Below are 11,871 nucleotides of genomic sequence, written 5' to 3'. Positions count from 1 at the left end.
CCCCCCTTGCCCCCTTCCCTCCAGGCAGACCACCCCGGAGCCACTGCTGGCCCGGAGGCACCCATCACGTCACTTGGAATTAAAACGTCTCAATCAGGATCCCTTGAAGGTGAAGAATTATTTAACAAGTGTCGAGAAAGACGCCGCTCCAGCTGTGGAGCTTGCGGGCTTCTTGAGTAGGTGTGGTGTTGAGTGAAGCGCGAAAATAGCGGTGGGGGCTGATTGGCCAAGTTAGCAGGAAGATGCACGCAAGAAAAAAAGTATTCGACTCTTACTGTAGTTCAGTTTTGAAAGCACCCATCAGATAAAATAAGTTAATTTTGTCGGCTAAGTTGTTTAGCACCAGTGCGCAGTTTTTCGTTGAACCGTCTATGACCATGGACAGTGGACCTTAACTTCCAGCTTTAGCTACAGGTGTAAAAGTGCCATGGTAGCACGAAACTGTCTTTTTTTCTTCTTTTTTTTTTTTTGTTTCTTTGTGGTCTTACGTGTAGTAGAGCTCGCATTGCAGTGCTTCGGGTTTGCCTAGCCTCTCGTAGGGCCGCAGGCCCAAGGCGCAGGGGCGAGTATGCAAACCCGCTGCACTTCGATGTGTGCTCTGCTCTGCTCTGCTCTGCTTAAATATTGCGACCTTGCGGTCCGCGTGTCCAGTCCAGACCGGCAGCGGTCCAGCCTCCCACACAGCACTGCGGTTGGAGGGTAGAGTGGCTAACGCTAGGAATAGCAGTGAGAGCAGCAGCGGTGCTCAGCACGAGATGTGCTCTCGCTGAGTACCCCGCCCCCTTTTGGGCGGCGGCATCGCTCCCCCCCCCCCTCTCTCTCTCTCTCTCTCTCTCCCTCTCCTGCCTCAGTCCTTCGTCGTCCACGAGACTCTGCCCCACATTGCCGTGCCGCTAACACTTTGATAATAACGCATCAACAGGTCTGCTGCATCTTGTGCACGCCCTACTCCCCCCCCCCCCTTTTTCCTGAACAAGGGTCAACAAAAAGTCACCAAGTTTCCTGAAAGGAGTCGGTCGCAACTGGGCCGGACAAAATCTTTGGATATTTCAAGTCTAGAAAAGGCCTTTTTAGGTTAGGTAAGAAAAATACTGTTTAAACCAAAAAGTATAGTGGTCGATAACCGAGGATGGTCTATATTAGCATCTATCATGTGGACGAAACGCTAGTGCGGAACAGGACACAGCAGTCTCGGCCCCCCGTCGTCGAGGTGAGGGGTCGCGTCCCAGGAACGCGTTCTGCTCGTTCCGATTTGCCGACGCAGCCGCGTGGTGGACATCTGTTGCCGGCCGCGGGGCCTAGAAGGGCCTATTCACACACTCCAATTAGACAGCTGCGTCGGATACGCGGCCCGTCCGACGACCTCTGCGTGCGCAAATGTCCGGACGGCCACACTGGAAACGCAAGTGTATGAATGTCGCGCACGCGCACTTGTGGCATGTGATCTACATTCGCACAGATAGGTGCTCAAGTGTGGGAAAAGGTGCGCAAGTGTGTGAGGGAAAATTCCCACCTATACTATCCCAAGTGTACAAATGGCCAATCACACTCCTCCAAGTGTGTGGCATGCATACACGTGGGTTTCCGGTGCAGCTGACCCCACTCTCACTCCGTGTTTCTGTTGCAGCCCCACGCAGCCTCCTCCGGACCTGGCGTTCATGGAGCGGCCGTAGGCCCCGCGCCCCCCGCGGGTATGGCGCCGCATCCGCACGGCGCCTGTCACCGGAACGTCCCGCTGACGCCGGCATCTCCGCCCGCTACTCGAGCTCCCCGCCGAGCCCCACCCAGGCCGTCCTAGCCAGTCCGAGAGGATGTGCCCGCCCGGGGGGCTGCCGGCGGCGCTGCTGGCCGGGCTGGCCCTGCTGTGCACGGCGGTAGCGGTGGCCACTCAGGGTAAGGACCGCAATTGCACTGCATAGCGTTTTTTACACGTTTGTTACACGTTTGTCACACGTTGCCCAGCATGCCTCTCTGGCGTTTTCGCGTGGTATTATAGAGTCGGGCCTGAGACCTGGTAGTGCGGCAGCCATCTGTCGGGACGCGCTCAGAGAGGGCAGAGGGGAGGGAGGGGGATACGCACGCACACACACACACACACACACACACACACACACACACACTCTCGCACACACACTTTAGTAGCGTTCTGGGTGTTCTGGTCCGAGCCCGTGTGTGTCGTCCCGATCATACTAGCGTAAACTGCAGACCAGGCTGGGTTCCTGCATCTGAGCGAGAGGAGAGAGAGAGAGAGAGAGAGAGAGAGAGAGAGAGAGAGAGAGAGAGAGAGACGCGTGGATCGCATCGCGGCGGCAGGATGTGTACAGTCCAGCCCGCCGCTGTAGGGAAATGAAATGATTACATTATTCGCACCACCCTAATCCCCTTTCCTCCCGTCCTGCCGAGTGAGTATAACTTTACGAAACTCCTTCAGCCCCCAGCGCAGTCTGCTTCGTCACGTGTTTCACTCTGTGCATAACTGATTCATTGTTCAGAGAACGTGTTCGCGATGTGTAAGGACGTGATGTTCACGTTAATCCACACGCCCTTTACTCGATGTGAACTCCATTTAATCGCCTTTTATCACCTTTAGGATGTCGCACGCCTTGGTGCGCACGTTTCTGCAAATCTTTGGAATGTAGAGCTCGACCACGTGTTGGCGACAGGCTGCTGGTCGTGCCGCTGCCCGGCTGGGCTGATCGCCGAGTAATTGTCCGGATTAGAGCGAAGGGGGGTGGGGTGGGGGCATGCCGGACGGTTCTCACACTGGCGGCTCGGCACAGAGGCATTCAGGGGCCGCGACAGGCATGACATCACTCACTGCACACAGTCTTACATCCTTGACTGCAGCGTTGCGCTTTTTCTACCTGATTTGGCAGCTTTTTCAATCAACTGCTGCGAATGCTATGATCCATGTACCAGGTGGTTGACTCACGCAGCGCACTTTCGTAGTTCTACTGTACCGCATGCGCGAGTGCGGGCGTGTTGCCTACTCGCACGGGGCTTTTAGGAGCCGTGGGAAGCGAAAGTAGGCAAACACGCCCGTACCCGCGCATGCGGTACAGCATCACTACGAAAGTGCGCGGTGCGCGGCGTTAGTCGGCCACCTGGTATGTTGCCTTTGTCAGGTGTCTTGTTGAGAAGCGAGGGTAGACGCATACGCACACTGTTTGATGACTGTCGACCTAGGAGGCACACACTTGCTTCTTGTGTGTGCACGGTCGACTGTTGGAATTTCAAAATACCTGCTTTTTCGAACTCCATTTCCTTTATTTCTAATTTTATGATATTATATGAAGATTCTACTCTGTTAAGAGGGACCTTTGGATATTAAAAAGTACCCGATCAGGTTCTGCTTTTTACAGCAGTTGTAGCTGTTGAGGCTACCGGTCGGTAAATCTCTCCCGGGTGCGGCGGTAACCTCCTCCGCCTTCGCCGGGAGCGCAACACTTACCGGTGGGTGACGTCCGTCGCACTGCAAATCACGGTAGTCGATGACTAAGCCGCGGCAGTGTTTAGCGCATTAACATGATTTACTCTCGCTACATTGTTACCCGATATTGTTTCTGGTCTTGGAGATATTTACCCTGTAAAAGTTTTTGACCGGCGCTTTCTCTTTGCAACCTACCCTTCCCAATGTCCCATGTTTTTCAGAAAACTCAGCTATGAAAAATCTAGTGCATACCACTGCTCTAGGGCATACCACTGCTCTGTTGCAAGGGGACTCTCCAGTTGCAAGGGCCTTGTTGCGGCAGCGCATGAAACTGACCTACAGTCAGATATTCAGAGCGTAAAACTGATCGATATGCCCATATTTGAATCATTTCGAACATACGTAACTGAACTAAACGAAAGAATTGTGTTTGGAATAAATCACTTTGAGTTTCGAAGAGCGCACGCGTACTTCCGCTACTGCGGAGCGCCGGAAGTGAGGCAGGCCCTAGACTGCTAATAATCTATTTATGATCGCTCTTCCGGTTCCACCGAGCTGCATCAGGACGCATCGACACGGTGCGGACCCGCCCCGCGGCGATTCAAACGAACCTAGAACGATTTGTATTAGTCTCTTGAGTAGACTAGGGGAAGATATTCTCCCAGGCAACTGCATGCGGTTCAGCGGTTCCGGCAGACCCTTGCGCGCAGCGGTTGCCTCCTCCTCTCCTGGACCCGTTTCCCTGTTTGAAACACGCGCCGCCCTGCGGTGCCGCGCTGCGGTGCGCCTCCCTAGTCGTAACTCTCTGATATGTCAGCCGTCAGACTTTAGCCAGGCGGCCGGCGGGCCCCTTGCGAGCTCTGCAGCACCCCTGCCCTCCGCCCGCCCTGGCATCACACGCTGAGTGTCTCAGAGTCAAAAATAAGACCTCTGAAAATTTTGGCCACGTGTTCCAGCGGGACTGGGTGGCGGCCTCGGCCTCGGCCCCGGCCCAATCCATAATTATCCACGAGCCCTCTGGGCACAATTTTTCATCCGCAGCGTGGAACGCGATACGAGTCCGTTTCTGTTTTTGCGGGCGCCGACGACGCGACGGGCGGCTGCTTCTTGTCATAGGGTTTTCTGTTGTTGTTTTTTTGCTTTCTTTGATTTTGCTGCTGTCGCCGGCAACGCAACAGAGTTTCTAACTTAGAGATATACTCGCACGGGCCCGAAGGTGCCTCCATGAGCGCACACTTGCACTCGGTACAGTAACCAGAAGAGAGAACGGTGCCGATTGGACCTTTGAATGAGATTCATTGATCTCTCCGTTGATCTTGTTGATAATTATTTTATCGTGTAGTTCGGTCTGTCGATCCCGTGGAGTTTTAGCAGTGCAAAGACGCCAGGGCAGTTGCCCCCTGCGGTGGCACACGACACGACGTGCGCGCGAATATTAAAAGCTTCGGGGTCAGTTTGACGAGACGACCTGCCGTAAAGGACGGACTACACTTGCTCCAACTCTAACTTCAATGAGAGCTGACGACTGCTAGATTCGTAGTGAACAGGAGCCACCCGTCGTACACTTGCAGTGGGCCTTTTTTCTCCGACCTGACTTTTATCGGAGCAAAATTCTTTTGAACAATTTTAGAAAACGAGTTTTTCAGTATATTTTGGGGTGTGCTTTTTCCCACCCGACTTTTGTCTGGTTAATGTGCAGGCAAGCTTGGGACCGGCCTTGCCGCCTTGTCAGCAGCTCTTTAAGTTTTGCGGTCTCGGAGTGACCATAGGAGGTGGAACCTTAAATAGGGTTGCTCGAAGGAACCATCAAACGGTGGGACGCGTACACACTAACTGGATTTGTTACTTTTTTTTGTGCACATCATTCGCACAACTAGGTTTGTGCGCGAATTAAAGTCCTGTGAAAAACTAATGAACAGCATCGTCGACTATGCGGTACCCTCTGGTGTGCTGTGCTTGCACTGGTGTGATGCGGTGCTGACCACACATGCTCTGACAGTGCAGTGCGATGCGCTGCTGACCACACATGGCGGGGCGGGTATGGGATGCTGGGCAGGAGATAAAAACTCGTGCTGAATGGAGCCATTCACTACTGGCCGTGCGGTTCGGCCGCCCTGCCCTGACCCTCCTCAATGCACCGCCCCGCCCCAGGCCCCGGGCGCTGCCCCGCCTCGCCACAGGCGCCACGCCCCTGACTGATAATAACAGCAATAAGCTTCCCTTTATACTCAGGTGAGGCTGAACTGGGGCCCGTTGGGTGGAGTAATTAAAGCAGGCGGGGATCTTGCCACAAAATGTTCACGCTTCTGCGCGGAGTTTTGTGTTGGAGTTGGAATACATGTAAAAGTTCAAAACACTGAAAATGCCAACAACATTTCTAAAAAATTTCTTGCGTGTTGCTGAAGAGTATTTTTTTTCGTGTAAAACTTCTCTAGTCTTAAAAATATTTTTCCCACTGGCCTGGTCAGGTGACAGTTGTGCCGCTGATGATCGGCGGCCGCTGTGACCGCATACCGCGCACCGTCCGTAGTAGAGTTGTGAACAGCAAGTGTCAGAAAGTGATGTTGTGTTCCAGACGCCGGCATCACGGTGGAGGGCATGGTGGACGCGGGCGGGGTGCGCCGCCGGTACTCGTGCCCGGCGCGCTTCATCCGCATGGGCAACTCGTGCTACTTCATGTCCACGCTCATGGCGTCCTGGCACGACGCGCACTTCAAGTGCCGCAGCATGGGCGCGCAGCTCGCCGCCTTCGAGAAGCGCTGGGAGAACCGCAACATGCGCAAGTACCTCATGCGCGAGGAGCTCAGTGAGTATGATACGACGCTCAAAATTTTGAGCGAGGGGTACACAATACACACTTTCACAGGTATTCGCCTAGAGACTAGGAATTACTAAGAAAAAATGCAAGATCCTCGGCAAGATCTAATCCACAACTTTGGAAAAATAATGAGTTTTAGTTGTTGTAATGTTCCGATGAAGTTTACCATATTTTTTGCCAAAAAACATTGAAGACTTTAGATGGTTCTATAAAACATCTTTACTATATAGCCTACAGCTGTCGCCCGTTCTCGTTTCTCGTATTCATTCCGCGTCATCGGAATCTGCGCCGTGATCCATTCTCCTTTCTCCGATAAATACGTAATATATTCACACCAGCCAGCACGTCCCCGAGACGAGTAAGGCTGTCTGCCCCTCGGGTGCAGTTACATGCAGTACCCACCCGCCGCCTCGTGCCCTGCTCTTTGCTCCGTGCCGGTGCGCGGGGTACTGACGGGCACCCTCCACGCCCCGCGAGGAGTACTACCGACGCGTCGTAGCGCGGGGTATCTACCGGCGCATGCCTTCGCTGACGCGAGCGGACAATGCCATGACGTGTGAATGGATAAATGAATGTGGATGAATGAATGGATGGATGTTGACGCCTCGAGCGCTTTCGGCGCTGTCACCGTGTCTGTCAAAGTGTGTATAAAGCTCCTCGTGTGTTCTCCCAAGCGCCGCTGTCGCGCTGGATCGGCGGCATCTACCAGTGGGAGAAGCGCTTCTGGATGTGGGGCAGCACGGGCCTGGCCGTGGGCTACAAGGCTTTCCCGCGGCGCATGGTGACGCGCGACTGGACCTGGCACTGCATCTCTCTGGACCCGACGGCCGACTACCAGTGGCGGCCGGCCAGCTGCCTCGACGCCAAGCATTACATCTGCGAGACGCCGCTGCGGCGCAACAGGACGCGGGGCCCCGGCAAACAGAACAAGGTGAGCCTGGACTGTCACTGTCACCCTGGGCGGAGTGCCCTCGGGGCGGGCAGGCAGGCAGCACTTAAAGCACACCGGTGGTCTTCTGCAGGGCCAGCAGCGCGAGCCCGGGCAGGACGACCTGGACAAGAAGGGCCACGCCGGGAGGCACAACCCACCGCAGCACCGGGACCGGGACAGCGCCAACGTAACGGCGGTCACGGCCTCGGGCCGCAGGCTGGACGCCACCATCACCCGCAAGCCTGCGACGTTCTCGAGGAACCGGACGGCGCACCGGAGGACGTACGGCGGGCAACGCCACGGCCACCGCGGCTACCGGCCGCCGCCGCCGCCACCCGCGCCCGGCCACCAGGGGCGGCCGGCGGCGTGGCCGGGGACGGGCCCGGGCGCCGCGGGGGCCGCCAGCCACCACTTCCCGCACCGCCTGGCCTACAACGCGTACGACGTGGTGCCGGCCAGAGCCCCCGACAGGGCGCGAGGGCCCTCGCAGGTGAGCCCCCATGTGCCTCCGCGCCCCAGCGAGCAGCAGGCAAGGTGACGGTGACGAGCTCTTTTTCCTGTCGGCAGGGAGCGCCCAGGCTCAGCACCTCGGCCAGGATCTCGTTCAGGACGGAGCCCCGCGGCCAGCAGCCGCCTGGACAGCCGCCGCCCCTTGTGATCCCGGACATGACGGTGCAGTCGCTGTACCCGCCACGGCAAAAGGCTCGCGCCGAGAACAACGATTTCTCGAATGACGTGTAGCGCCAGCCGGGCCCGCCCCGCCAGGACAGCATCGAGCCGACTATTGCGGCGCAATAAGACGTCCCATACGACGCATCGAAGCATTATTGCTTTACCGCCACTTTTTCTCGGCCGGAATAAGGCTAAACTTTTATCACACCCAGATTGTTAATTTAAACTAATTGTTATTTCTTACTTTCGTCCTAAGGGTCTTTTCCCCGAAGAACATATACGCTTCTGTGCATAATCTGTTTTCTATAATTATTATGTCACGTGACTCTCCCTTCGCTCAATAAAGCTTTACATTTTCTAAACCCTCTCTGTGCCGTTCATCTGCCATCAGCCGGGCTCTTCCTCCCCCTCTTTCTGATGGCTAAAGCTTTCCGTGGGTGAAAAAAAGGGGTGAATTTTTTAATCAGGGTCTGTTGCAACAGAACTTAATAGTTCTAGCGTGCAGCGCCGGAAAGTCCATATTAGGACAGCTATTAAAACTGACATCGCGTCCTTTTACTGCCGACCGACCAACCCCGTTCCGCTGAGCCAGCGCGGGCTGCGGGGGCGGTGACCCCCGGACCGGACCCCCGGACCGGCCCCCCGGCCAGCCGTGGGGGCCGGGACGACTTCCGAACCGGCCGAACACGTACGGGGTAATGCCCGGCTGGTGCGGTATAGCACAGCCCATAATATGGTGTCTGCGTCTTCCAGAATTGTTGCCCCCTAAAACCCGCCACATTTGCCCCCTCCCCTCCGCCCCATATTTTTCTCCCCCTTTCTAATCTCTCTTTCGCACACACGGACACACACACACTCTACATTCTCTATCTTTGAGAAAATAAATGCAAATGGCAGCGAGGAAGTATGCTGTGTTTACTACGAAGCGGTCGTCTGAACAGGAAGAGACTTAAATGCGGAAACCTCGCTAACCGCGTGTAGTGGAAAAGCAGCAAGTAACGTGTTTTCAGGCACTGAGCCAGCCGTTTGTAAAACAGTAACTTGGATACGCCTCGGGCGGGCAGACGTCAAGTTACCGGTCATAATTTGCATTTTTAGACCGAATGACTTACTTCACCGCCTGCTTTCAAGCGTGCGTGTGGCTCACGCTGCGCACTCCTGCGCCAGACAGCCACACGTCACACGGTGTCTCTGTGACTCGCCCATGAAGTGCGATCGAAGACCTCGGGTGACCCCCCGTGTAGGGTTGCGAAATTACCGGTAACAATCAATGTTACCGTAAATTACGGTAAAATTGGTAATTTACCGGAAATTATGGAAAAATTGGAAAAATTCAATTTCTAGGAGAAAAATTGGCAATGTACTATTTATTGGCGATCGAAATCAGTGTGTACTGCTTAAAAAGTGGCGGAATATCCGGTATTAGCTATATCTATTGGAATATTTGTCCTTTTTTATCTTGTTTTCATAAACATCAGTTGTATGTTAAGTACACCTACAAAAATCGTTATCTTAAGCTATCCCTTTTAAACTTTAGAATATGACACATTTGCTATCAGGTCTCTAGGAAGTAACTTAAAAGGTAAAAATATGTCAAATTTACTATTCCAAATGTGATTTTTGCTTCTGGAAAGAGAGCTTTTGACTCATTTTAAAGTGTTATCATTACCGTTTTTTCCCACGTTACCGAGCATTTGGTTAATTACCGTAAATTACCAATTTTCCCGGTAACGTTACCGGTAACATTACCGGCCGTCGCAACCCTACCCCCGTGGGCTAACGGATTGTGCCTTTGCTCAAAATACCAGGTGGTTGATTCACGCCGCGCACTTTCGTAGTTATACTGTACCGCATGCACGCGTGCTGGCGGGTTGCTTACTCGCACGGGGCCGTAAGGAGCCGTACGCAGCGAGCATAGGCAAACCAGCCCGCACGCGTACATGCGGCGCAGTACAACTACGAAAGTGCGCGACGTGAATCTGCCACCTGGTAGAGTGGGAGTGGTTAGAACGTTCTGTGAGCTAGGCGAGCTCACGCGTGAGTCGGTGAGCTAACCAATCGCACTCCTGGCCGCATTGTCAGCGCCACCCCTGTGTGCCACTGCCACCGCCGCCCAGCCCGGCCCGGCGCGGCGGGGCGGCGCTTCCAAGGCGGTTGTTGTTGGCGGCGCGCGGCGCGTGTGGCGTGTGGCGGCGGCGTGCGGCGCGGCCGTGTGTTTGGCTGCTTTGGGCTGTTTGGGCTCCTCGCTCGGGCGGCTCGGCCGGGTGGGTCGGTGGTGGGGGCGGAGGAAGCGTAGGGGTGGTTGCGGGGCGTCGCTCCGCGGCGTGGCCAGGGGACTGGCCAGGCCGGGCGCGGCTGGAGGGTGGACTCTGAGCGCGGCTCGCCGCGAGGCTACACGTGCGTCACAGGGGTCGGACGCGTCGGACTCAACTCCAGCGCGGCCCGCGCACGGCGCACGGCCACCACCGGCCTCCACTGGCGGCAGCCGGCGTCAGCCCGCCGCAGCCCGTCGGCACTAGCAGCAGCATGGCCGGCGACTCCAACGCGGAGATACCCGGTAAGCACGCACCGCACAACCACAACAGAAGCAACCGTTCTCGAGAGCTGTAACAATCAGGGGAATAATCAGAATGATGGAAACAACTGCTTGCTCTACTCACGTAAAGCTTGTCACTATGTCATTAGCCTAACACGGTGCTCCGATGGGGTGACAGCGCGCTTTCTGTGCCTGTGAGGTTCTAGTTTAGCTCCATCACCATAAAACGGAATCAAACTGAAAGTGGCAGAGATGCCAACAAAGACGTGCCCTTTCCAAACATCCTTCACGAGTAAAATTACTTGAACCTAATTTGAGTCTGCTGGTTTGTGTCAGAGAGCGGGGCGGTGTTCACCTTCGGCCGCAGCCGCTTCGCCAACAACGCGGCCAGCCATTTCTTCATCCGCAACGACCCCGTCGTGGAGATGAGCTGCGGAGACGAGCACACGGCCGTGGTCTGCCGTGAGTAGCTGCGCTGAACTCTGCCCTGCCAACCACACTGGAAACCCAGATGGCAATTTAAACGTGCAACAAAAGTTTAAACTGCAAAACCAAAAGTTTATACAGTTCAAACCGGCAAACTAGCCGAATAGTGATGCAGTTTAAACAGTGAAACTTTTATTTTTGCGGTTTTGACTGTAACACGTTTTACATTTTCAGATAAAACTGTCATCTCGATATGCGGTTAGATTTAAGAGTGTCCTCTCTCCGACTTGTGCTCAACTCCACACGTTTGCTGCCCACTTGGAACCGCTGCCCTACACCTATTCGCAGACCTACGTGACATGTCGGACTATTACTCTGATATAAAACAAACACTCTTTTCTAATTCGAGACAACTAAATTTACCAACCACTGCAGAATGCATCATTGACAACAGCGCTTTCATCACGACAGTGAAGTTTCGCCCCTGACGCGCGGCCGTCTCGCCTAATGTTTTTTAGATCACCGCTGCCCGCCTTGCCTGGGCCCCAAATGGCACCGACCCCGCGATCCATACGTGACTCGCCCTGACCTGGGGCATGCGCTCGTGTCCACGCGTGTCCGGGGAAAGAGGGCAAGGGGAGGGCAGTCGTCAAACTTTCAGAAACCTAATTAAAGGCGTCTTATATATTTCTTTTGCCGTGCCTCTTTCAGTCTGGGCTCCAGATAATTGAAAAGTGTCGGAAGTGCTGAGTTTGTTCTGAAGTTCGGCGACACCTCATGCCCTTTGCGCGAGTGTGATATCGAGCCAACTGGATTTTCTGATTGGAGGCGTGTGATTCTCATAGTGACGTCTCTGGCTTGTGTTGTGAGACCCACTGCGATCAGACCTGGGCGCACAATAGTCTCCATAGCAGCCGAGACCATGTTGATGGGGGAGGTCGCCTACTCACGTCTAAGGTGGAAGGGGTGGTTGGGGGTGGTTGGGGTGGGCGCGAGTGTTTGGGGGAGGCGCGGTGCGTCCTGCACGTGGCAGAGGTATGCCCCCCTCCCCCTACTTC

At 55.0% G+C, this 11,871-nt stretch overlaps 2 protein-coding genes across 3 annotated transcripts in view; both read left to right on the top strand.

The window, feature by feature from the left end:
- The window catches only part of LOC113215652 (uncharacterized), a 15,478-nt gene extending 7,265 nt beyond the window's left edge, over window positions 1-8,213 (top strand). Inside the window, exons 2-6 of the mRNA XM_052267093.1 lie at window positions 1,628-1,893; window positions 6,006-6,236; window positions 6,923-7,179; window positions 7,271-7,669; window positions 7,747-8,213. Coding sequence (XP_052123053.1) covers window positions 1,812-1,893; window positions 6,006-6,236; window positions 6,923-7,179; window positions 7,271-7,669; window positions 7,747-7,920 — 1,143 coding nt within the window. The 5' untranslated portion in view covers window positions 1,628-1,811 and the 3' untranslated portion in view covers window positions 7,921-8,213. The remainder of the gene's footprint in view (window positions 1-1,627; window positions 1,894-6,005; window positions 6,237-6,922; window positions 7,180-7,270; window positions 7,670-7,746) is intronic.
- A 1,980-nt stretch (window positions 8,214-10,193) lies between these two features.
- Window positions 10,194-11,871, top strand: part of LOC113216533 (X-linked retinitis pigmentosa GTPase regulator-like) — a 16,215-nt gene continuing 14,537 nt past the window's right edge. For both annotated transcript variants that reach the window (XM_052267101.1, XM_052267100.1), the window contains exons 1-2: window positions 10,194-10,408; window positions 10,724-10,849. In XM_052267101.1, coding sequence (XP_052123061.1) covers window positions 10,378-10,408; window positions 10,724-10,849 — 157 coding nt within the window. In that variant the 5' untranslated portion in view covers window positions 10,194-10,377. The remainder of the gene's footprint in view (window positions 10,409-10,723; window positions 10,850-11,871) is intronic.

This window comes from Frankliniella occidentalis, unplaced genomic scaffold (genome assembly GCF_000697945.3).
Source record: "Frankliniella occidentalis isolate FOCC.00 unplaced genomic scaffold, Focc_3.1 Scaffold46, whole genome shotgun sequence".
Lineage (NCBI taxonomy): Eukaryota > Metazoa > Arthropoda > Insecta > Thysanoptera > Thripidae > Frankliniella > Frankliniella occidentalis.
This window is presented reverse-complemented; position numbering and strand designations above follow the sequence as displayed.